At 32.5% G+C, this 27,699-nt stretch overlaps 1 protein-coding gene and 1 long non-coding RNA gene across 2 annotated transcripts in view; both read left to right on the top strand.

The window, feature by feature from the left end:
* LOC146529549 (uncharacterized) overlaps positions 1–11,826 on the top strand; it is a 38,977-nt gene extending 27,151 nt beyond the window's left edge. Inside the window, exon 3 of the long non-coding RNA XR_014879018.1 lies at positions 11,412–11,826. This is a non-coding gene — a long non-coding RNA (uncharacterized LOC146529549). The remainder of the gene's footprint in view (positions 1–11,411) is intronic.
* A 5,316-nt stretch (positions 11,827–17,142) lies between these two features.
* Positions 17,143–18,586, top strand: LOC146529548 (uncharacterized). Its single transcript, XM_085201954.1, has 2 exons — positions 17,143–17,197; positions 17,715–18,586. Exons 1-2 carry the CDS (start codon positions 17,143–17,145, stop codon positions 18,440–18,442), a joined length of 783 nt encoding a protein of 260 aa, XP_085058080.1. The 3' UTR covers positions 18,443–18,586.
* Positions 18,587–27,699: the final 9,113 nt, after the last annotated feature.

Raw genomic sequence — 27,699 nt, 5'->3', positions numbered from 1 at the left:
CCGGCATTAATCCAGGTGTGAACTATTTAATTATAACACAAAAATAAAATAAGTTTTATCAACAAAAATGTTTTCTCGCTCTGGCAACAAGAAAAACCCCGGCGTTGTGTTTCGCAATTACCTCTGCCTACCTTTCTATATGCAGGATTCAACGTGATGTTATAAATATTTACTGTTTCTAACACTTTGAGAACAAGCTTTAAATAGCTCTATGAACAATAATCGTAACAGTTCCAAAAAGCATTTCAATGGCACCTTTCAATAATCGGCCACCATAAAATTACTTACTACAAACTTCTATAATATATCAACATTTAAGAAATAGAACAATAATTCTTTCAACCGGGATTCGAATGCGGGACCACGTTAATAGCTAAAACAATCGCCGCCTATTAAAGTAACTGGCTACCGGTTTGGTACAAGTTTAGAGTGTAAGCGATTTTTCATTTAAATTTAATTTGAATATAAATGGAAGTAGATATCGTACTAGTACAGTGTTCAACTAATATTTATTTAAATTTATAGTATCTTTGCTCTGGTCTCGCAGTAAAGCTCAACATTGTGTTCCCCCACTTAACACGCAACGCCTCCAGAATTCGGCGGAGAATAGGAAACGGACTGTCTGCCCTGCTGTTAAAGTATACAAATATCTTATGTATTATCATTTTCCAAAATGAGGATTTATCCACATAGCTATTATTTGAATGATCACTGCATCGTAATGGCTTCTAAAAATGTTTTTTTTTTCAACTTCACACTATATCCAGCATAAAGAAGGGTATACGGTAAGGACTAAGTGTTAGGACACTCTTTTCCCCACTTATTGCCCAATTTTAGGCACAATGTTACCAAAGCGAGGAAATGAAAATAATTAGTAGCAGCATTTCCTTGAGTGAGAATCAAACCCATAATCTGTCACGTTTACTATCAGACACTGTCCCATAATAGCTTCTATAAATGTGATAAATAAAACGGTATGTCATATAACTTATACCACACATTCATTCGTTCAATAATATTGGTCGATGACTCAGTGGAGGCTACTTCCATTGTTAGGTCATACGTCATGCTCATGTGCCAGACTAGAAAAAAACACTTTGTTATATATAAAATAGACATTTTCTAATACAGCAACCTTGACGGGTACCGATTTGGGCTGGATTTACTTAGTTTTAATGTTTTTGTTCATTCTCTACAGTCTACACATTTAAACTGGTCGCTTGGATTATCGTGAGCATAAAATTTCTGTAAGTGAATTCTTAAGTTTTGGACAGCATAGTGGTGCAGAGGCACAGTCTTTAGTGTCTGATTTCAAACGCGACGGTTGTGAGTTCACACAAAGGGGCAATGAATTGTTTTCTTTTTTCAATCGATAGAAAGAGAAAAAACAGATGTTTTGGATTCAATTTTGATAATATTGAAAGAAATTCATTTATGTACGAGTAGTGTTTAGTTCTGTGTTCTCTCTACTGTAGTTAGATATGATATGCAGAAAAATATATATATTATAAATTCATCGCTCTGGTAACAGGACAAACCGTGGTGTTAAGTTCCGCTACTCAACACGCTATGCCTCGAGAATTCAGCATAAAGTGGGAAAATGAGTTTTTAACACTAAGTTCTCTTTGCTTACTCTGTTGTATTCGGGATGCGGGATACAGCGTGTTTAGCTAAAAAAATACCTCGAAACTAAATATTCACCACAAAGAACGGAAGGTGAAAAGTTATAGCAATCGCGTCAATATTAGGTTAAATCCTTATAAACGATTTCATTTTGGCTATTATGTTTTTGCTATTTCCTTGTAAGTAAAATCTGATGGATGGTATTTCCTTTATCGTATTATATTTCTTATATTTTATCCCTATAAATCTTGATTGTTCTACCATTTACTATATGTGATAAGTGGTTGGTTGGTGGGTTAGGAATATTTTAATATTAGATATTTGTGCAATTTTGGACTACTTTCCTACCAAAGAAAAATGTCAGAAAAATCAAGAAAACCATACATAATTATGTTTTTTTTTCGATTTATATGATAGGTTAAAAAGAAGAAGAATAGAACCTAAATTATGGCAAAATTTGTCCTTGGCAGTTTTTCCTTCGAAACGCCATAATTAAAGAACTGAACTAAGCTGAAAACTTGTCCTTACCGAGAAATAAAAATACAAAAGTGTTTTTTTAGGCAGAAAGCCTAAAACCGATTTTTAACGAGGATAACTTTATTCTTAGTTTTTTGTAATTCATAAAGTCAGCATTTATAGTCCCAGCTAAACTACGTGACATGTAAACCAATACCATGACGTAAAATAGCCAATAGCTTCGATAAATGGACTATCTAACATAAATTTTTTTTCAACTCCAAGCAGTAGTTCCTAAGATTAGCGCATTCAATCAAACAAACTTATTGGTATAGATTTGATAACCAAAATATAGTCCCTGCTTAGTTAGAAATCGAATATACTACCAAATTATCCCAACCCCATATTATACACAAAGAAATATACCAAACTTATTAACTTATTTCACTAGTTCGAATGCCCTTTGAATTGGAACATGGCAAACTGTTTGACCCCCTTAAGACTAAACTAAAATGTCATATTGCAGCAAATAGCCGTCTATTTTATGGTGGAAATAAATTGCTTATACACATATATCTATGTACGAGTATAGATATATAAGCCGCTTTGTAAAGGACCAATTGTTTTCTAGATACATACATAAAGTCGTTAACCGGCCGTCTTTCGATAAATTACGTTTACCAACACATAAAAACGCGATAAGGGTTGAAACGTAAAGAGCATTCTGCATTTACCGGACTATCTTTCACGTTTGATAAATCACGATACCCACCCCGGCGCACCCTGTGATAAACAAAACGCTATTTTCCTCGACATTTGCTTATAAAGGGTGCGCCGCTATAACTCTATTACTACGTTATTAGCCGACCTCAATAACAAAATAATAAAGAAAACGACCTTAAAGTAAAATAAACAGATGATCTGGTACCTGCAATAAGGGTGTGTATACAGACCACGACGCGCCCCAACTAATGAGGACAGTTTATGGGGCGAGTTAGCATTTAGGTTTATTGTTTCTGCGCGCGCACCCCGAACACCCTGTGCAGTGGCTTTATAAGAAGTGACGTTTCTACTAAACGTTCAGTAGTACACGTGCCACGGAGCTCACAGCTCGCAGTAGCTGCGTTTATTAAGTGACTCAACTCGCCTACACCCGCTAATTAGACTATAGCCTAGAATTTGAATTATCGCGTGGGCATGTTTTAGGTTAACTAACATTTGGCCGTGTTAATTGAGTTCAAATAAATTACTTCCATGTTGCATCCTTCGTTGTATTCGTAGTTCTGATATAGTTTGCTCTAGTAGTTCCGTAATCTCTTAATCTTTTGGTTATATAAATACGTGGGTATTTAAACCGTCCTGAAATAGTACCAAGTTGTTTTAATCTTTCATAATTTTGGTAAACTTGTTAAGAATGCTTAATGAACACGATCCCTTTCAACCGTAATCCTAAATAGATTATATTTTGAGGGATAATAATTATTTGCGGTGTTCCCATAATTTTGGATCATTTAGACTTGGTTGGAAGGAAGGAGATTTCGTCGTTGCAAGTTCCTTCGACACTTCCTTAAATTTCACAATTGGGTAAGTGGATAAAAGTAATATTAAAATCTCATTAAATTAATAGTTTTATAGTACAAAAGTAATTTTAGGATTTTTCTCGGATAGCAGAGAAGGTAGAAGGAACCTAGTATCCTCCAAATTATCGAGGCTACGTTTAAAAGTATATTTTGAAAAAAACTGCTTGATTATTGAAAATTGAATATGCTTAATTTTCAACGTAGCTACGGCTCCACGGGTAAGTTAAGAAATGTAAACTTTAAAACAATTACCCGCAAACTTTGGCAATTAGGCGCAACTTCGATCACTAATTCTTAATCGTTATTCCAGAACTTCCCGTCAAAATATTACGTACAAAGTTTGTGTACTTTGAAAATATTAGTCGAAGTCGAAAATTTCCCAACAACATGTTAACTTTGATAATTTATTGCTTTATATTTTATTCCACATTCTATATGGTTTGTATGCGTATGGTCAAGATATATACTCTATTCTCTAATTTTCCCCCAAATTCGGGAAATTATCCTGCTTTGTGGGAAAAAACTCCATTATTCATTTAAAATAAAAATTACAAATATATTAAAATGTAAATTTACCAATTCTTTAGGTATTCTTAAGTTTATCACAGACTTTGATCTCATTATATTATTCATATAAATATATAGAACAGGATATAGAACGTTATTCATAGTAGAAGTTCCACAAAAACATTCTAGATCACGTACTAAATACATTAGAGGCGTGTTCTAAGAAAGATATATTTGTGTTAAGCGTTTTGATATACATTATGGAAATATAATATAAATTATATTATATTAATATAGTATATATTCGATCCCCACACGACGAAGTGAAATATTTATTTAAGTATATATTTCAATTTCTCCGCTCTGGCAAAGCTCGAGGCAAATGCCTCCAGAATTCGGCAGAAAGTAGGGAACAGAGTGTATTCATACTAGGTTCCCTCTGCCTACCCTGCCGTGTGCGGGATATGGCGTGAAATAATTATTAAATTAAAAAAACTATTTAAAGCCCACGACTTCGTTTGCGTAGACTACAAAACGTTGAATTTTTCCTGTTTGTGTTTGAATTTCCGGAAAATCTTTCTTTGTGCCCCTGGTTTGGGGAGTTTAGCTCTCTAAGGACTCAATATACCAATTTCCATATTTCTACGCTGCGTACCTATTTTTATCTGTCGGCTAACCGACACTCTATAACGGAAGAGTTACTTCTCTATTGAGTTTTGTATATTTGTCCATTTCTTCCCCATAATAATATTTTTCCTTTTACATAAACGTAATGCAATATAGAAATTACCAATATTTAAAGTTTTCCTATTCGCGTGAAAATCGACCAATAGAAGAATTAGATTCTGAACTTCAAAGGATCAATCATTTCGTTTTCCTTCTTGGAAATTGAAATTGATAGTGGTTTACGAGATTTTACCCTCGAATCATTTTACAATAAATACAAGGTGACGCTTAAAGTAATTTAATATACTTTTTTTTTTATTGTAGAGCAGTAACTACTTGTCTTTGTAAACGAGATGATTGTGGGTTCGATTCTCATTCGATGGAATTTATTATTTTCATTTATTTTCTCTGGAAAATTAAAAAATGAAGTGTTAGAGTTAACATTACATTCCCTCTGCCTGCCCTATCAAATGCATCCTCTACAGTGTGAATAACGCATGTAGCTGAAACATTTCGTTCTTTACTGACGGGGCGTATTACAAACTTATATTTTTCCGTTTTCAAGTTAAAAGGAGAGCTATATCACTAACCCTCACTTAATTATTATCACTATAAATCTAAACTAATATAACAAATCTATTAACACCATAATAAAATAAAACAGAGTACACTCAATAAAATAACTCATAACAGTTCGAAATGAGAATTTCTTATGTGTTTTCTAGTCGTTAGCTACCGCCATTAGTTCCAGGCTGATAGTGGATCACAAGCCTTAATCTTTTTAGGGCAATCTATCTTCTCGCTATTGTTGGTACTTAAGAGAAACGTTATATTTAGATTTCAATGTTATTAATGCGATTGATATTGTTATTTATAATAGTGTAATTGTTGCCGTTGTAGTGCATTAGAAAGTATGATGACGGCTGTGGATTCAATTTAAAATCGAATGAATTTTTTTTTGTTTAGGGCACGCAAAGAGAACACAGAGTTTAGACACTAAGTTATCTTTTGAGCACAGGAACTCTTTTATCTTATTTTCAGAGCGGAAAACTTGAAATAATACATCCCCGAGTGGGTCTCGAACCCATGACCATCAACAGAATTAGTTACGCCACAACGGCCTCAAGAGTGTAATAAAAAGCTTTAAATAGATCTAATTCGATTTTCGGTCTTTCTGTTTTAAACTAAAAGGCTCTCACCTACGCGAATAAAATAAGAAAAATGCTAAATGCTGTATTTCCTTTTTAGATAATACAATATGTTAAGTAAGTAGATTTTAACTCCACAATTTGGACTATCTTTTGTAGAATTTTTTGAATAGTGGGATTTTCTTAATATATTAGTATTATTTTCGCTTTATACAGTATTAAAACTATCTGATTCTAAACGCTACTATGATTGAAGATTCGATCCTTACTTGTAGTAGTGTTAGTTTTTTTTAGTTTCTTGCTTTATCCCGCATTTATCCCTTGGGGAGAAACTAATGTTGAGACTTCATTCTTCGCTTTATCTGAGACATAGCAGGGTAGGCAAAGGCCATGTTCAACATCAATGTACTTCTGTTCCCCACTTTCCGCCGAGTTTTAGAAGCATTGCGTAGTGAATGGCGGAACTCAACACCGTGTTTTATATCATTACCAGAGTGAATATGAAAAAATAAATGTATTCCTCCAAATGGGAATCAAAATCCACAACTGTGAAACGAATCCCCCCACCGTCGTTTAGTTTGGTCGTTCATTAGACGCTGTGCCACTGGCCACCACGGCCTCTGTGTACTCTTTTTAACATATAAAAAAGGTAAAAATCAAATATTTTTTATATATTATAACCTGCCATATTACTTTACCAATCAACTGTTTCCATTAAGAAAATCGCCTGAACGTCTAATCTACAGTCCAATTTATATGATCATTAAGTCTTGCCTTTGTGAGTGTAATTTATCAGATTTCGCCACTCCATTCCTTTCCAATTCCAGTCAGAGATAGATGCCCATTGCTTGAGTGTTATTGTTCTATTACATATAACTTCAATCAGCTGTTCTTAATAGAACAATAAAATGTTGGAGTCGTCCTCAATTAGTTTTATGTGGAAATTATGTAATTTTATTTTATTGCTTAGCAAATTACGTAGTTCATGTAATAATATATGCACGATTCGTTCACATCAACAGTGGATAGGGGTTCAAAGAAGATTTATGGAATTTTTTATATTATTCAGATTTTCTAATATTTCATGTGAATAGGCAATACAGTCATTTTTCTAAAGATTTGTGTTAAAGGCCACTGATGCTTATTTTCATATTTATGAAGAAAACCAACAAGTACACCTTTTACTTGCACATAATAGGTATTTAAAATGAATACTTGAAACAATATTATACAAAGTAAATTACAATACCCGGCACGACCTTGCGAACGCCCTCAGCCTCAGTAAAACGATCTCTCCGTAGGCAGAGAAACCTTCCAAGACACTTTAGACATGTCGTGCTCAATAACGGAGTTTAACGCAGCGCATAAACATCATAATTTCACGAAAAGAAAACTAGAAATAATATTTAAGTAACACCAATATCATATTCACATAGAACAACATCTCTTGTTAAGAAATAGAATCGTGAAACCTTTTTATAATGGATCAAGTTACTTAAAAAGGCGAACCAACATCGTTACGGTAACAAATACTGTGTACTATTGAGATTTACTTGAGTTACCTATAGATTACTTATAATGTTTATTTTTTAAGGAAGTTTCTTTATATGCCTGTTTAGTTTTACGCTTTTTTCAGCAAGAGGGGGGGCAGAGGGAACCTAGTGTTAATACAGTTGGTACCCTTCGACTCTTTTCTTGTAATTTACATATATGTGATTGTTTGTTGTCTTTGAAGATGATGAGAAAGGTATAGAGGGAAGCAAAACGATTATGTAATGTTATATAGTCTATAGCGTGGATAAACGGACTATCTAATACAATAAAATAAATTCGTTCTAGTAGTTCCTGAGATTAGCGCGTTCATCCTAACTAACATTGCATATTAGATGACTGAACCCAAAATTTTCTTACTTTAATATTTGAAAAGCTCTTTTTTGAAAAGAAAATATACTATATAGAGGTATACAAACTTTTATTTCCGACAAATACAAATTGTAATACTCTAAAACGTATCCTATGTAGTTGCTTGGGAATACAAGTCTATTGGATTGCGCGACATGCCCCTTTGGAGTTTGGGTAGAGATCGAATGCTGTGCAATACTTTTATATATTTTTTTATTTGTTTAGCTTCGCCCTGTATCTCTCATATAGCAAAATAGGCAGAGGGAAACCGTTCCACAATATCCAAAATATTTCGTGCTGAGTGGCGTAACTCAACGCCGCTGCCTAATCCCTACTCGGGGAAATGATCCCGTTCTGTTAAAGCAAAGTACGACATTGAGTTCTATCACTCAACACGTTAAAAGAGTGTCTTAACACTAATTTTCTCTAGTATTTTGTATACAACATAATATAATACAAAGATACAGCATGTATTTAAAAAAATGCAATTCAAGTTTTAACCTCTAGGTACTTCAAATTAAATCATCATCTATGGAATATATTATTTTATAATCTTCCCATTACTTAAATTTCGTTTTTGACTTATTTAAATTATAATTGAATCGTTATATATAACTTCTAATTGGGCCACCAGGGTGACGTTTCAGACCCTCATTAGCTGACCTTAATAGTAAGTAAAGAGTATTTGTTCAACTATTGTCACTAGTGTCTTAACTTGAGTATATTTATAGCAGGGACGATGTAGACCTTCTAACCATAGCCGAAGCTATTGGATATCCGGAATATGGAATTTAGGATATAAGCGTGCGGCTATAAACGTGACGGTTGTGGATTCGATTCCCCGGGGAATTAAATATTTAACATTAACGGCGAGTAAAGTAGTTTAGTTCCGCTACTAAACACGCAATGCTTCAAAAATTTGACAGAAAGCGGGAAACGGAAGTATTGAGGAACGGTGTGTCTTAGCACTACGTTCTCGTTTTTTCTGCGTTTTTTCTGCCTACCTTGCTATGTGCGTAATACAGTGTGATGTAACGTGCAGAGCCTAAGAGGTGAGAGCTTATCTGTAAACGAAAAATTTGTTACGAATGAAAATTTCAAATATCTCCTAAAAGAGATTCGTAAAATGTTTGATACGAATTCAATTGATTTCTTCTTGTTGAGCTTGTCGTTTTCTGGTTCAATGCAATTAATAAAATAGATGGAGAAAGTATACACAAAGCTACAGTGTTTCAATTTAATGTTTCTTGAAACTAGGAAATATATGTATTGCAAAACTATATAAAAAACGGTGTTAAGCTCCAGTATTGAACGCATAATATTTCTAAAATATCAGAAAAATGGAAAACATAACGAGGTCTCTATATATTTTCTTTGCCTATCTAAATAAAAATGTGATAGAGCTATTCTACATCGCGTGTGTACCTTCTAACGCTGTTCTATTTACGCAGAAGCCTGTTTTTAATCAAGGCATATCAAAGCGAGCTCTGCCAAGTTTGTCAATTAGTTTTTTTTTTTACACCAGCGTGTGCCAGGGAACCTTTGAATAATTCTACTTTAGACATTTATTTGGTTAGAAAGTAATCGATAGTTTAACTAGTAATTCATTTTGAATTTTTAAATGAGGTTTTAAATTATTTTTAATCCATAAATCTTTATTTCTATGTTTATTTTTTATTATGAAAATGTAGAATATTAAGGTGCGGTTTTGAGTTACGAAACTGTTGAGTTTCTGAACTCCACACGCTATGTCTCGGACATTCGAGGGTGTATGGGAAACGTAATGTGTTAACACTATGTTTCCTCTTGTTACGCTGCTATATTACACGGTTTAAAATTAAAAAAAGTATAATGAACTTATTTAATTGAACGTAATGGGATTTGAACCCACACCTCGTGGAAGCCTAAGCCATACGTTCGGGAACGTTCATAAATGGGAGAAAGAAAATAATAATGATATTATGTCAATCTTTTCTTTACTTTTTAAATATTTCACGGCCATTCCTTTTTTAACTTGAAAGAAGAAAAAAAAATACTCTCTTCCGAAAAATCGAAACGAGTATAGTCAATAAAATAAATTCATGATTATATCCACTCACTCTCTGTCTCCTCTCTCTCTCTTGAGTGGCGGTACCCATTACTGCACTTTGTCTCTTGTATCAAGATAATATAAAGTTCGGCGTTAAGTTTCACCATTCAACACGCAAAAACTCAAAAATGTTGACTACCCCGCTATATGTATATACTAAAACATCCTATAGAATTATCAATTTTTTCCACCGTTACAAAAATGAAATACGTCGGAAGGAATGCCTAGTTGTCGGTGTACTTTTGAGTTTCTGCCAAAAATATTAATCTTGGCTCCAGAAATAAATTTAATGTAAGATCAATCCATTTCGTTTATATCTGCGGTTGGTATAAGTGATACATTTTTAGTGATTCCAAATGGATTTTTTTAAACATTACTATAAAAATAAAATATTTTTGATTGAAATATGTTAGTTGGTTTTGAGTAATTTATCATTCGTCTTTTAGGCATCATCCCAAAAGATGAATGATAAGTCTCTAGATTATATCATCTTCATATGGTAAGACATAAGCGGAGAATTTGCTGATCATTAATTCAATTCTCGTTTTAAAAAAATATAAATAATATAAAAATTTTATATAAAAATTTTTGTGTAGTTAAACAAAATTCGACGTTAGATCACGCTTCAAAGTTATGTGTCCAGTAGAATATATTTATCTACTATCATCCTATTCATTTATCGTCTATATATCTATGTATATAATATAAAAAGCTTCCATTACGAAACTGACTGCCCCACAAGCTGCAACACATAGCCGAAACTACGCGACGTAAAACGCTGTAACTTGTCATGTAGTCATTGGGATGAAATTCCTTTGGGAACGGGAAAATACGAGCTTTTATGCTTGTAGCTCACACAAATGGAGTTGCGGACTACAACTAGCTTAAAATATAAAACTGGAAAACTTAAGAGAATATTTTTAAATTTTAAAGTCGCTACAGCACTTCACTTGTTAGCAATAACCGTGAACGCGTAGCGTGTGTCCGTCACCCGCCCCGGATATATTGCAGCTCCGTCGATAGAGCGTTTAGAATATTCAATTACGTAACTAGCATGTATAAATACTAAATACCATATGTCCAGTGGTATCCACATTTATCACAGGTTCGATTTTTAGTTGTGTTTAATAATACTTTTATTCCTTTCCGGATTCTATTGTTTTTGATAAGTGCTATAGGAAAACGATGATCAATTTTATATTTTTTTATTTTGTCAATTGATGTTTTTACTTTTAGTTTTTTAGATCTTTTAATATTTCCAATTACGTAACTAGCTATGTGTGGGGACTTGAAACATTAATTGTGTTTGACAATATTTCTGTTTTTTTTTTAGTTTCAATTGATTTTGACAAAATCAGATAAATATTATTTTATTATTGTCAATTAATAATAATAATTAAAAAGGAATTCTATTTAATGTTTTAATTTTTTCTTTCACAGATAATCGAGGTCGTGATCATCAAATGCAGTATGTGCTATAAAAATACAAAATACATTGAATTTTCATATAATAAATTAAACATGATAAACAAACTGTCCTCTATTTTAATTTGATATTTTTTAGCGTGGTGCATATAGCAAATATGCCGCACTTTGCCTTGTTACCAAAGCGGGGAAACGAAAATAATTCACTACCACAGTGGAAACCGAACCCACCACCAGTCACATCCTCAGCCGTACTTTTTAAAAATATATTTTATAAAAGCTTAATATAAAAGCTTTAAAAAAAACTGGGTCAGTCCACTATCAGACAGTATAATTGCTAATTACTTTCAGTTTATTTGAGTGAGTGCCTCATAATTCAGTTGTATGCAAATTTTCTTTGCTGTACCTGTAATTAAATATTATACACCTTTTGAGCAATTTTAATTATTGTTTCATTTTAAATGAAATATTTTTGTTTTTTTATTTAAATTGTTGATTTAAGGTTTGTTTTACGTAAAAAATAATTTATTATTCTTAATATTCAATTTAGTTTTGAACTTATTTAACTTTAACTATAGAATTCATAACCCATAACTCAGTGGCGATATTGTTTATATTGATTTGTCATGCATATATTGGGGAAGACAGAGTAGATAAAGTAGGAACCTACTGCTAAGGAGGGTACTTTTAGTGTTATGGTACTTCACTCTACATTTTCCGTCCGTTTTCTACACTGCGTGAAGTGGCCTACTAGATACAAATAGGTTAACAATATAATTAATATTGAGATATAAGCTAGTATCCAGGAAAACTGTTTTCACATAGGACAAAGATCAAAACAATTAGATTTACTATTTAAATATATTTATTTTGAAAAATTCTAAGGCATTTTTTAAACCAATAAATCTCCTCTTTCTTAGACTATAACTTTATGGCCAGAACAACATTATATTCGATCTATTAAGACATTTATCAAAACCGTTCGATGCTCCCTGACTAATTTATTTTTCAATTATACAACCAATAAAAGTTAAAGTAATGGATGCAATACTTCGAGATTAAGTGGATGGAATTGTAGTTAATTCAATTAGTGTAGACACTGGTCACGCGAAGTATAGGCCAGGGGGTGGTTGTTTTCATATGTTAATTGCATATAACTTTGTCAGCGGCCAGTCGATATGGATTCAAATTAAATATTTAATGTTTTAATTTCCTTGCTCTGGTAAAAACGCAAAGTACGGCGTTGTGTTTCGCCACTTAAAACTCAATGTCTCCAGAATTCGGTGCGAAGTGAGGAACAGAAGTATCTTAATGGGAATGGACTCCATTAACATTAGGTTCTCGGGTTCCTACTATCTACCCTGCTAAGTGTAGCGCACAAAGATTCAGTTAGTAGGGCGTGAAGGTTTTAAGGTTGTGAGTTCTATTTTCACTTGGGCGAATGAAATTTGGGGGAGTGAAAAGATAAACGCGGCGTTCATCCTACCACTCTAATGTAATGTCTCAAAAATTGGGCAGTGTGGGAGGCAGTTCTTCTTTACCTTAACACTAGGTTTCCTCTGTCTACATTAAAAATATATATAAAAAAACCATTTACGTATATTTCATTCTAAGCCTTTGTAAAGCAAATAAGAAAAGAACTAATTATTTATATTCAAATTAACATTCATATATGTACATAGAATTTAAACGTGACGTTTCGTTCACAACACCGCACATTAATCATACGATGTCATATCACGTGACAAAGCAAATTTATCTAGTGTGCATCGCGTGACACTCTAAATACGTGGTATTAGTAAAATATAACAATATATTTGTTTTTATTAACCAGTTTTTATCACTTATAGAGGCTGGGTGATAGAACCTAGTGTTAAAACACTCCGTTCCGTACGCACCGCACCACTGCGCCACTACGGCCTTTAATAAACTTATATACACAGTAATTTTATGTAATAACAATTTAAAACTCCTTCCCCAAGGAGACCTAGTTTAAATCATTTTCCCACGGACCTTAATTCAAGCGGACACACTAGTATCTAAAGCAATTTAATTCTAATACGTAATTATTTGAAATTCTATTCGTACGTTTGAGACCAAAATAAATGTCACTTATCTACAATCTAAGACCATGAACTATTCGATGATAGTTTCAAATCATTTAAGTATTATTTAGTTTTTTGGCATATATTTTTATATGTAGTACTAAAGTTGACGTCGGACATGGAGCAGGGGTGTTGTTGTTGTGGTTCGATTCCCACTCGAGGGATATGAAAAGCGCAGCGTTGAGTTCCGCCACTCAACATGTAATGCCTCCAGAGTTTGGCGGAAAAGTGGGAATCGGAAGTGCCTTAAGGGGGAACAGAGTGCCTTAACACATCTAGTGTCTACTCTCTGCTTACCCTACTATATGCTAAAAAAAAGCGTGAAGCTGCTTTTATCAAAGCTTTTATAGAAAGTAAAAAACATTATAAAAGCTATAAATTATTAAGTTATTTGTTAAATAAAATACTGCGTATTACATCCCTTTAGACAGTTTAAATTACTTTATTACAAATAATTGTGCGAATGAACTTGTAAGATACGATCTAAGTATCGAGTTACGGTTATTAATTTCATTATCATTATTTATCTATCTTAAAACGTTCTAAATACTGAATTATCAGATTGCTTTTGGCTTAATTAAAATGCAATTGGAATTACAGCTTATGTATCGTATGTAAATGTATATAGAAAACTAGTTGTCGCCCGCTACTCTGTTTTCGTGGACATAAAATAAAAATTCTCGTTCTAATAAGAATTTGGGAAATCTCTCATTTCTCCCCTACGTTCCATAAGCTACATACATACGTGAGAAAGAAAATAATTAAATTTTATATTGAAATTTATATGAGCTAAAGCTTATTATAATCAAAGTATCTATATCTAGAGCGCTTTATATTTAATTGGTTTCAAATTCCGATGTACTATGATTATGATTTCTACTTTTTTTACGTAGAACATACAAAAATGTTTCCCATCTATGTACGCCTAAACCTGCTCTATTGATTTTAATGTGGTTTTCACAAATAGACAATATGTTTAAGAGGAAAGTCATTGTGCAGTGCAAGTTCAAGACTTTCACATAGTATCACTATCACGTGGCCTTGAGTTCCGCTACTCAACACGCAACCTGGAAAAAGGAGCGGAAATTGAGGAACGTAGTGTGTTAACACTGAGATCTCTTTGCCTACTTTGCCATGCGAGCAATGCAAATACCAAACTGCTTTTTATTGAATTAATTTAAAATTAAATTATCAAAGATTTATAATAATTATGATGTCGAAAAAACATTTTCATCTCTTTGTCTAGGCTACGGGCGACACGGAAACACTAGTTTTTTTATATATTACACAACTATATATTTCCATATTGAAATGACGGTATTTTTCCTCCAATATCCAAGGAACTTATTCACAGAATCTTATTGACGTTGGCAAACATCTTGGCAGTATTTCAATCCTATCCAGGTTTTGTTACTTTTATTTGCTTCAAAGAAATAGAGATGTTTTATGGTAAATCTTACTTATTTCGCCGTATAGTCTTACTTGTGAATCTAAATTATTCTTATATTCAAATAAATGGAAACAAATCTGTCAATTTTTATTAACCACTTCCTTGTTGGAATCCTTGTTAGACAATTCCGACTCGCACTTGACAGGTTTTTAAATGTTTACCTTATCATCTATATATAGTACGATTGACAAAAATGTCTTCTAATTTTCTACAATATTTTCAATTTTCTAGACTACATATATAATTTTCAAAATAGCATCGCTTTGTTTATTCAGTTCAGCCCCAATAATCTCAATACCTTCAATTGTGTATATTACATACATAAATATTTAATAGTTATCTATATTATGATTCATGAAACCACGTTTCGGTAAATCAACGTTATAAAGGCTTAATTGCAACGCCGGCGGTCAACTGTGATTGGTTTGACGAGTTGTGGCAGAACTATTTCTACTAGTATATCAATTTTATTAGAAACAATTTAGTATTGTTATCTTATTGATTGTGTAAAATTCTTTGGAGATTTATGTTCTAGATTTAAGAGCATATTTTAGTAGGACATAATGCGATTTGTCTGGGGGTAAGCAGATGGAACCTAGTGTTAAAATACTTCGTTCTCCACTTTTTGCCAAATCCTCGAGACATTGCGAGTTGAGTAAAGGAACTCTACTCTACTAAGATCGGTCTTCTTACCAAAGCTTAAAAATAATTTATTCCCCCGAGTGGGGATCAAACCCACCAACGTCTCGTTTTCAGTCAAATATAGTGTTACTGCGAAACAATAGTCTTACATTTAATGAGGTAAATTAATAGTATAATAAACTATTCATATACAATTAAGTTTAATAGTTAAATCAAAGTTTATTAGTAGCGGAGCTAATTTTAAGACTATTAATAGTTAAATAGTAAATACCATTCTATTTCTCAACTTTGACTAAGTTACACACAAAGTTGTAAATCTGATTAAGAATTTTGGAGTTAATAATAAACAAATGAACGATATTTAAAAATATACTGTTAGTATTTTCGTCTATTCATTTCAAGTCCAAGAAATATTATGAAAAAAAAACAGGCAATTGTAGAATAGCAACATTTAGGAGCTTTATTAAAATAATTAATACTAAAAATATTAACTTTAAAATACAATTAATTACTTTTAATAATATTGTATTTTTCAGTTTTAATAATATCGTCATTTATATTCCGAGATTTTTTAATAAAAATTAAAATGCAGTAATCTCCTGGACTACAAACATACAACTGTTATAAATGAATTGAGATGGATGGCCATTAAGTTGACATATTCTAATAGAAAGTTTTTACATCAGGTACTAGTTTTGCAATACATCATATTGAAATGAGTTTAGTAGAAAAACTGTCGACGTACATCTATACATACATACATGTGATAAAAAAATAATTAAGTTCTATATCTATATATATAAAATCGAAAGGTCACTCACTCATCACGAAATCTCAGAAACTACATGTGCTAGAAATCTCAAATTTTGCATAGGAGTTACTTATAGGACGTAGGTACTCGCTAAGACGGGAATTTGCAATATTCGACTTCTAAGGGGTTGTTTTTGGGGTCGAAATTTTGTATGAAACTTCGTTACTACAAATGCTAGGAATCTCAAATTTTGCATAGACGTCACTAGGACGTAGTCATGGAGACAGAAATTAATAATAACATAGTTCACGCGGGTGAAACCGCGAGCGGGCCGCTAGTGTATATATATGTTTAGTACAGAAATAGAAATATATGTAATTTGTACTTGTGACCGATACTCTTGAAGCAGTCGTGGGGCTGGTAACAAGGCAAAGCGAGCTGATGAATTTCACTATTTCCTACGCAATTTCTCAAAATATTCGACGGAGCGTGAGAAACAGAGAATCTTAACATCAGTTTTTTTCTGCCTACCCTTTTATACGCGGCATACATCAAGAAGCTTAAAAAAATAAATACCCTGTATAGCCAGGAATAGCTAAGCCCAAAATTTTGCTATTGATTTTCTGTTGAGTCACTCCGTCTTCCCCTTGCCGGTGCACTAAAGTCGCTCTGAACCCAACGCAGCTCTCTATCTTAAATATTTCGTTAATATAAACACTCCCTGCACAACCTGGTAATGTTATTTATATCATTTGATATAAAACACGTGTACAAATTCTTTATATGATTGCTTAAAGAATGCAACGGCCACACACCAAGTTCTCAGAAGCGATAGCAATATTATGGCTACTAGGTTAATATTTATTTAAGACTTTATGATATTTTATATGATTTATAATTTTAAAACGTCAGTGTAGTGCAGTAGGTAAATATAAAAGAACGATAGTCGTGGATTTGAATTCAGCTCGTGAAACGACATCCTATATCTTATAAAACAAAGTCGCTTTTCGTGTCTGTCTGAACTTTCTAACTCTTCTTCTTCTAAACCACCCAACGGATTTTTATGCGGTTTTCACCATTATGTTGAGTAATTCTCAGGGAAGGTTTATATATAGTTTATTATTTGTACATTCTTATGTAAATTAACATAAATACGATAAATGTGTATAAAGTCCTACCCGTTGAGACATTTTCGCGCATGCGCTGCTTTAATGGTAAGTACTACATGAAAAAAATGTACTGGAGTATTGTTCCTCTTAATAAGATCTACAAAAAAGTCCGCGAAGGCATATTCGTATCTTTTAAGAATAATGTGTAGTGATCATTTTTCTATCTAAAAATAATAATTTTAATATATTTTTGATTGTGAGTCATATTTTTCCATAATGTTGGATCCACACATGTTGGATGCCATATAGATGGTGAATGTGTAAATAATTTAAGTTATGCAGACGACATGGTGTTGCTGAGTCCCTCGATATGCGGAATTAGAAAGTTAATATCCATCTGTGAAGGATATGCTAAGCAGCATGGCCTAATATACAATCCTAAGAAAAGTGAGTTGTTAGTCTTTTTAGGCACAAATAAAAGTCCAACATGTGTTCCCCCTGTAGAACTCTGTGGAAAACTTGTAAATAGGGTAACTGAATTTAAATACCTGGGGCACATTGTTACGGAAAACTTAAAAGACGATAAAGACATGGAAAGAGAACGCAGGGCATTGGCTGTAAGGGCCAATATGCTGGCTCGAAGGTTTGCTGGTTGTTCATTACCTATTAAAATAGCACTATTTAAAGCTTACTGCCAAACATTTTACACCAGCGGCCTTTGGGCTAGTTGTACTCGAAGAGCAGCCCATATTCTTCGAGTTCAATATAATAATGCCTTCAGGATGCTGTTGAAGCTCCCTTATCACTGTAGTGCATCAGGCATGTTTGCAGATGCTCACATAAGTGATTACTTTGCGATAATGCGCAAAAAGGTGGCATCTGTTATACAAAGGGTAAGGGCAAGCGCCAACAGCATCCTGAAGGTATTTGCAGATAGAGTGGATGGGCCCACAATAGGGAGATTTATTAGGTTACATGTGCAAAATTAGCTATGCGTTTTAAAAGTTATTATATTATTATGTATTATTATATTTATATTTGTTATCTTTTGTATTTTATTTTACTAACATAGTTCTTAAGTCATTGTACTAACCAGCTATGAGCCCATGTAGCTTGAGAATAAAAGATTTTTATTTTTTATTTTATTAATCCTTATCCTTTAAAATACTTTGTTAATTTTCTACGTTAAACGAAGATAAAATTTGCTTTTTACAATATTTCGAAATGGCAAATAGTTATACAGAAAAACACATTTAATTGTTGACACATCACGCCGTTCACACATCAGCTGTATGTTACTCAAGTTTCACTTATCCCTTACTCTCAGCATATAAATAAGTATATTAGTTACGTTGGCCATTTAATGTAGATCAAAACTGTCTTTTACCGTTTTTAATTTTAATAAGTACTTTAGAAGTTGTTACAATATCAAAAAATCCTTGCTGCGAAACGGCTCGCCACTCGCCTAAGCGCGTCCGCCGTGCCCGCCTGCCTTACACGCATCGGTGGTTCAGTGGTAAAATGCTCGCCTGCCACGCGCGCGGCCCGGGTTCGATTCCCGGCCGATGCATTCTATTTAATTTTCTTCACAGGCAGCCACGTAGTGCTTGCTTTTCACCAGGGACAGAATACCCTCTTCAGCATTAAACACAAGCTCGAAAAAAAAAACCCACCTGCCTTTATAGCAACGAAGATTTAGATGCGTTTGCACGTATTGGATAATTGGAGTTGAATGTATTATTTCAGCGCGATATATTTGGTTTCATATTTTTTGTAGTAGTTATTAGTAGGTTGGTTTTTGTTTATAATTCCTTCCGTTTAAAAATGGTTATTTAACTATCTAAAAATAGTCATTTAATAAGTATATTTTAATAAGTACTTGAAAAGATTAGTAGCACAGATTTAAAATTACGGTACCTACTAAAAAATCCTTGCTGTGTAAAACAATTGGAAATTGCGGGTTGCATTAGGGTTTAATTAATTTTCACATTATCTTAAGTGCTTTGCAAATATACATTATATGAATAATCCAATAGTAAAAGCGGGCGAAGCCGCAAGAGGGTCGCTAGTTTAAAGATAAGACACATTTTTTTGTTTTATTTATTATACTTTATCCCTAGCCAGAGAGACTACGGCTATGTGCTATACACTACGGCCTCTACATATCTCTCACGCCTCCTCCACTGTCATCAGCCCGCACAAGGGGGACACCCTTTGGGGGATCCTCATGACGTGAGGACGTGAACTTTCTCCAGTATGGTGGATACCACATTTTCAAAGGGGGACCAAGGGTTATACCTGGCTCTCTTACCATTCACTCTTAATTCACATCTAATATATAATCTTATAAAAATCTACAACATTGTCAAAATAATGTGGATAAGGAATTCTTAATTCGCAGATATTATTTTAGACGACGAGTAAAAGTTATTGAGCTGTCAGTAGTAGAGTGCAAGCTTCCAATTTGAAAGGAAGTATATTATATGTAAGTCAGAGCCAGCACTGTGTGTAATAAATAAAAGATTTATATCCTATGGTTTACTTTACTTGTGATATATCTTTGATATATCTTTACCTTCGATATATCGTTTATATGTAAGTATATGATTTTGGCTAGAAAAAGCTTATCGTGAGAAATGTGCTACTTTTTTGTTATTTTACATATAAAATAACTCATATATATGAGTTAAACAGTGAATTTTACCATAATTATACTTATCTATATTATATTATTTTATATATTATATTATATTATATATAAACAATACAATATGTAATAAAATTAAAAAAAACTGTGTGTTTCGAAAATTTATAACTAAGGAAAATATTGAAAATGGACCAAAGGCTTTTACTATTTCCTATAATAAATATCGTCATCGTATCGTCCTATAATGGGATCCGATCCATTTGTCACTGCCTAATTGACAGCTGTCAAATTGTTCCTATTTTCGCTCGCCCGCCATATTGTTAACATAACGATGATACAGATAAAATATTTAGATAACGCTTTGGACTCGTGTCTTTTTATTGTGTTAATTTGATTGTTAGGTTTACTGAGTTATTTGATATTTGTATTGTTAGTTGAAGGTTGCTATGCTAGATGTGGAAGATATATGATATGAATATACTAATCTGTATTCTATTTATGCCTCCGTGATACAATAGCGTGGTTTGAATTATATAGTTAGATTTTTCATTTGTACTTTTTAAAAGTCTATTCGCCTTGATCTATTTTTTATAGTTGTCAATTGGGATGTTTATCTTAAGTACAATATTTAAATCTGAATGAATACGCTTATATAAAACTAAATGTACAAATTAATAATTTATTTTATAGTGGAGTAAAAAAAAAAGTAATGTTTGTATACCCTACTACTAATACATACCTTTTAACTGTAATGATATAATCAATAAAGTAAGTTATTGGATTAAACAAAATCCTCTTAGTTATTAATAGAGGAAACCTTTAAGGTAGCTTAAATTAGGGCTTATGAAAATACTATATATGCTACTAGTGGTGAAAATTAATTTACTGGTAAGGTGTTACATTCTTAATCTCATTGATAGACGGAGGGTGGAGTTTCTTGACACTAAATTTACTATTTATATTTTTGCATTTTTTTTGTTTTTTTTTAAAAGATAATTTACGGAATTCCAAGGCCGAGTTTTGACCACCCAAATCAGGGGGCTACCTATATATATCTTTATTTTTAAATATATGCACGTAATATACAAACATATATTTAAATAAACATTTTATTACATTCTATTACAAAAGCAACGTACAAGAAGAAAAAGAAGGAAGAATATAATAATCAAGAATAAAGAAGAAGTTCGGTACACTGATGGGCCTGAACTGTTGCTCTTACCTGTTCTTTTATACTAGGTGAGCAAACTTTCAGGTGTGTTAGTGCCGGCTGTTCATCGTGGAAGAGGTTTTAAATACGCAGAAAGAAAAAGTACCTATTCATTTAGTCGACAGACTAAATGTAACTTTAGTAGACTAATTAGAAATATTTTTAAGAAATATATAATATAAATATAAAAAAAATAATTATAATATAAAATAACTGAATTTGAGGTACTTGTAATAATAATGTCATTATGAAACTTGGCTATTACAAGTAACTTGAAAAGGATTCATTAATAAAATGTTTATTATTCAATTATTAATATGAATTAAGTGATACTAAATTTGTTGTATTTTATTATTATAACTACCAACTGCCCTGAACTGAAGTTTACTTGTTAATTAATTTTATGTATATATATACGTGTATGTGTATGTTTGTATATATGTCTATTGTATATTATATTGTATTGCATATGTACGTACCTACCTTATTTATAAAGACACTAGTGGGCTCGGACGCGGCTACGCCCGCTTGAACTATACGATTATTTATTAAATATATTTATGAAATTATTTTCGGTTTTCAATAGAATTTGTAAGAAAATATAAGCCTAAATAATTAAAATAAGTTAAAAAAGAATAATAAGTGGAGATTTATTATTAGAAAAAATATCTGAGTAACCGAAATGAACAAACAAAAGAAGTAAAAGTAACTAAAGGAAATTCTTAATATTAGAAAAAGTACCTAAATTTTGCCGTGCGCGCGTACTAAACATTTTTCTATATTAAATAATTAATAATTTTTGCGAACAATATTAAATAAAATCCCAAATGATTAAAATTACGATATTTTAAGTGCATAACATCGGTATAGACAACAGAACTGAGATAAATTAATTATAAGCAGCAAATAATTAAATTAAAATTAACAGTAATTCGAAAATATATAAAAATTTACAAAACCATCAAAGTCATACTATGCCGCCCGAAGGCTAGGTGATTTCGAATCAGTGACATCTCCTTAATTATTTATTAGAATGTTATACAGTAAACTATAATTTCCATCTAGATGAAATGTTAAAAGTGACTATTTATTATATTTATTTTCATAAGGATGAATATCAAATTATAGAAATCATCTAATGTTTGTTAATGTATACAAATCTATATCTATAGTATATATCAACGGGGACTTTTTTAAACAATATTTAAGGGACAATATTTTTGTAGAATATTGTTTTTGTATAGGTTGTATAGGTTGAGTCGGCGCGCCATGTACGAATTAAGCAAACTCATTTTGGGTGACGTTTTCTAACAACAAACTTTGCAAATCGTTGCTTAGCAACGGCGGTTGTTATAAAGATGGCGGAATAAATTGCATGTCAAATTAATAAGTATTTTAATATACTAATATATATCGACAATATTACAAATATAAGAAAAGAAAGTATCCTATGTTCATCCCGGTATCCTCATGTGTCTCTATATATGAGTATTTTATCACAATTAAATTAGCGGTTTGGCCCTGATTGCGTAAAAGACAGACAGACAGACAGACCGAGTTACTTTTGAATTTATAATATAGGTATGGATAATCATTATTTTTTTTCTTTTAAAACGTTGCAAGGAACCAATTCCCCTACATAAACTTAAATAATAAATATTAAATGCAAAGCAATGAAAGGCAGTCAATATTTTGTGACGTCGTTTGAAGTACCAGGAGTGTATAGCTTACAAGGAGACAAAGCGATATATCCTAATTTAATATGAGGAGGGGTCTTTGGGAGTATGACGTCATCGAGAGTACCAGAATATCAGGATGCAGGACGAGGGTAAACATTTCTTTTATTAGGAATTATATTATTAAGGTATGTGTTTTAATTTATTAATTTGTTAGCCAATGTTATCAATCAATATCCCGCACAAAGGTAGGTATTTTTTTTCCAATGAGATACTTTCGTTCTCCGTTTACTCTGAATTCTGGTGGTATTGCGAATTGAGTGACGGAACGCGGAAAATGTAAATATTAAATATTTCATTTCCCCGAGTGGGAATCGAACCCAAAACTTATCGTGTTTACAGTCACATATTTGTGCCGCTACGCCACGACTGGCCCCCCTAATATAAATTCTTCAAATAAACATGACATAAACCCGTATCGTGTCACTTTTTTGTCAGCTCTCAAGTACCCATCAAATAGTTTAATAAAACACTCTCTTCAATAACGCTGCATCGTTATTCTCAAATGGGGCCACGGGGGTCATAAAACGTAGAGACTTAAGATTTTCCACTTCTCTTCCCGCTTAATCCCGCATAGCAGGGTAGGCAGGGAAAACTTACTGGCAATCTCTGTTGTTTAAAATTCAAGATATTGCGTGTCGAGTGGCGTAACTCAACGCCGCGCTTTTTTAAGCAATAGTCTTTTATAAATAGTTTAATAAATCGTCCTCTTCAATAATGCAGGATCGTTAATCTCAAATGGGGCCATAGGGGTCATAAAACGTGGGGCGTGTAGTATAATTTTATATTTTCATTCACAATACGTTCGTACGTAAAAGATATGACGCGTTTTATATGCGTGCGGCAGATTTTTATGATGGTAATGTCTTAATCTATACCTAGTTTAAATATTGAAAAAAAAATTGGTTGCATATGCGGATACCTATAAAGTATAAGCACTTTAATACTAGCATTACACGTGGCTTTACTCGCTTGATGAAATTTAAATTATTAAGAATTTTGCATCAACCTCTCGGAAGCTTTCAAGCTCTTTCATTTTTGCAATATATTTTATTATTAGTTTGCTCCTTTTGGACGTTTCCGTGATCAACTAACAGTTGCTCATAGCTTTCCTCGATATGTGAACTATGAAACAAAAGGACTTTTTGCATTTGAACCACTTCACCACCATCTCTTTCCTAAGATTAACGCCTTAAACCAATTTATTATTATTATATTTGTATAGATTATTAATATTTATATAGATTAATTGTTTACTCAATGATGTCTGTATAAAAAAGATAAACAGTGAAATAGTAAATGAAATAATTAACGTTTTTTTTAGTTACAACTAACAGTTTTTAAAAAAAAGTTTTACTTTGTTAAATATATGGGACGAAAGGAATGTAATCATCTTTCTACTATATCAGTATTATAATTATAACATACTAGCGGACGCGCGCAGCTTCGCTTGCTTATTTAGGAGTAAATTCTAATAAACCAGGAAACATGTGTTCAATGAAATATTTTTAAGAGTCTAAATTTAAAATTTTATAAAAATCGATGGCGATTTAAAGATTTTTCCATACAAACTTTTAACCCCTTATTTGCATCCTGAGGGGATGAATTCTAGAAAACCATGAAACACATGTTCAATTCAATATTTTTAAGAGACAAAATTTATAATTTTATAATAATCGGTGGCGTTTTAAAGATTTTTCTATACAAACTTTCGACCCCTTATTTGCACCCTTAGAGGAAGAATTCAAGAAAACCATGAAACATGTCTTCAATTAAATACTTTTAAGAGTCTGAATTTCAAATTTTATAAAAATTGGTGCCGATTTAAAAAAAAATCTATACAAACTTTCAACCCCTTATTTGCACCCTTACGGGAAGAATTCTAGTAAACGCTGAAACACGTGTTCAATTAAATACTTTTAAAAATCGAATTTTGAAATTTTATAAAAATCGGTGCCGATTTAAATTTTTTTCCATACAAACTTTCAACCCCTATTTCACCCCTTTAGGGTTAAAATTTTTCAAAACCCCTTCTTAGTGGATGTCCAGATTACGAAAGTAAACATCTGTCCAAATTTCACGTTTCTACGCACAGCGGTTACGGCTGTGCGTGCGTCTTACCTCAGTCAGTGAGGACAAGTCCTTTTATATATATAGATGTAATTCCTCTTACCCTTTCGTCAAGAATAATTAAATGTATTCCATTGTGCATATTCGTAATATAATATACCCTTATTATATTATATGAATATGCCAAAAATATATAAACTATAGTTATTAAGGTTCAATTTCACCTTTTTCCAAATGACCGCTCTTTGACCAGTGGCCTATAAAATGTACTACCTGGTCTGACATCGGCACCTCGTCTTTAAGATCCTATAATTAATGTTTCAGTGAAGCAAGAAAATTATTATATATACCTATCTATGTATGGGTATTCTAATATAGTTTTTAGATAGGAGAACCTAGTGTTAAAAGACTTCTTTCCCAATTTTCTGCTCAATTTCAGACCACGCTTTGTACACTAGAGCGAGAAAATGAAAACAATTCATTCCCCAATTGTGAATCGAACCAACAACCACCGTGTACAGTCGATCGCTATATTATATTTAATAACAACTATATAAAACTAGCTGTATATCTAAATCCCTATGCAAAACAGATAACTACTGCAGCGACTTCCTGTCTGACATAATATTAAATTAAAATTGCAGGCCGATTATCACATCTATTATGGAACATGCACAGGTTGTTATAAATTTATATATTAAAATAATATTTTTTATTTCATATAATTATATTAATAAATAAAACTAGTCACCCGCAATTTTTTTTAAGTGAACTTTAAAAAGTAAAATAAATTTCCCGTTCTCGTGGAAATTTTGAAAAACCCTATGTTAGCATTCCCTATACTCCCTAAACAATGCCAAATTTCAACTTGAGTAGTTTCATATGTGCGTTGTCTGCCAGTCACTCATTAATCGGAGAGTTTCATATGAATAGATGTTAGTCTATGCAAAATTTTTGATTGTTACATAAAAAAAATCTTTTACATTTACATGTAGAATAGGTTACAGGAAAGTGGAGAACGAATTGATTAACAAATCAATAGAATATCTATGCCTCTACCTTATAATGAAATAGTGTAAAATAAACACAAATAATATTTAATAATTATAAATCTTTATTATTTTCTAGCTTCACGATGTATCTCGCATATAGCAGGGTAGGTAGAAGGAACCTAGCTTACTCCTTTCCTCACTTTCCGTCGAATTTTCGAGGCATTGCGTGTTGACTCAAACCCTAAACTGTCGAGTTACAGTCACACGCTACCTCTGCGCCACCACAGCCTCGAATATTAATTTTACTTAAAAAATAAATAAACATAAAGACAATCAAACACCCTGTATACATTCAAAGGACGATTCTGATCACGATTAGACCACGGTGATGTCACTTCATTGTTGTACGCAAGTACGTAGATAGAGATGTACATACATACATACATACAGCTATAACCATAGGTGCTTATGAGACAATGCTTTATACGTCGGAACGAGGTTAATTGCTTACTTTATGCCCGTAGTGGACTGTACTTTGAAGGACAGATCCGAAGAAAGACTTTAAGCTATTTTATATTTTTTAATCTTTTAGCAGTTTCAATTGAGAGAAATTAGTGGTAAATCACTCTGTCTCACCTTCCCTTTTCTGTGTTTAAATTTTATGTATTTAAGTTGTAAAAATAAATAATTATTATAATATAATATGTATGCTAGTCGTCACCAGCAAAGAAAACCACCAACCATGGAAGAAAAACAAAGTCCATCCCATTTTTCCATTCCCGTAGGTATTTCAAGATATCCTCTCTTAGTGCTCCCCTACACTCCCTAATACCTACTTGCCAAATTTTAAACTAGGTCCTAGAAGCTATGCTGGAAACATTGAAACTGTAAGCATACTGCTTATATTTCTCCGAGTGAGATTGAAGACGTCATTTATCGCATTCAGGCACGTCCAGGCTGCGCAACGGCGCCCATTTGGTACGTGTTGGTACTCTGTTTATTCTTATACTAGGAATACTTTTTTTTATGAAAAAATAAACAATAGTTATAACATCCTTAATGTGCTATTTCACAGTTAGGAAAGAAAAATACTTATTTATAAAACCTATAAAACTTCAACGTAACAGGATCTGAACCTGCGCCAAAGTGATACTACGTTCTTATTAAGTATCAACTTTCATCACAAAAAAACCGGGCAAGCGCGAGTCGGGCTGGCTCACCGAGGGTTCCATACAAAAATTGGAGGTCTCAAGCTTTTTCTGAAATTCAGGCTTAGCATAGCCAGAGCCCTTTCGTCTGATGTATCACTTTAACTAGCGGCTTTAATACCAAATTCTGCCCCCATTTAAGCTTATTATTTATTAGGATTTAATCACAAATGTATAGTTTTCATGAATGAAATGATGACTGACTGATTTTTTCTGAACTAGGACTACGTATAGAGGCTAGCTGCCAAATTTTATAAGCCTTTGTCCTCCCCAATACGATGGAAATATTAATGACATAATTTCAGTTTTAACAATTTCACCTATTAAAATTGTTCAAATACTAGCAAACATAAGGATTTAACAATTTGCATATTATTTCTAAG

Source organism: Heliconius melpomene, chromosome 18 (genome assembly GCF_056956725.1).
Source record: "Heliconius melpomene rosina isolate 202511_hmr_F chromosome 18, ASM5695672v1, whole genome shotgun sequence".
Lineage (NCBI taxonomy): Eukaryota > Metazoa > Arthropoda > Insecta > Lepidoptera > Nymphalidae > Heliconius > Heliconius melpomene.
This window is presented reverse-complemented; position numbering and strand designations above follow the sequence as displayed.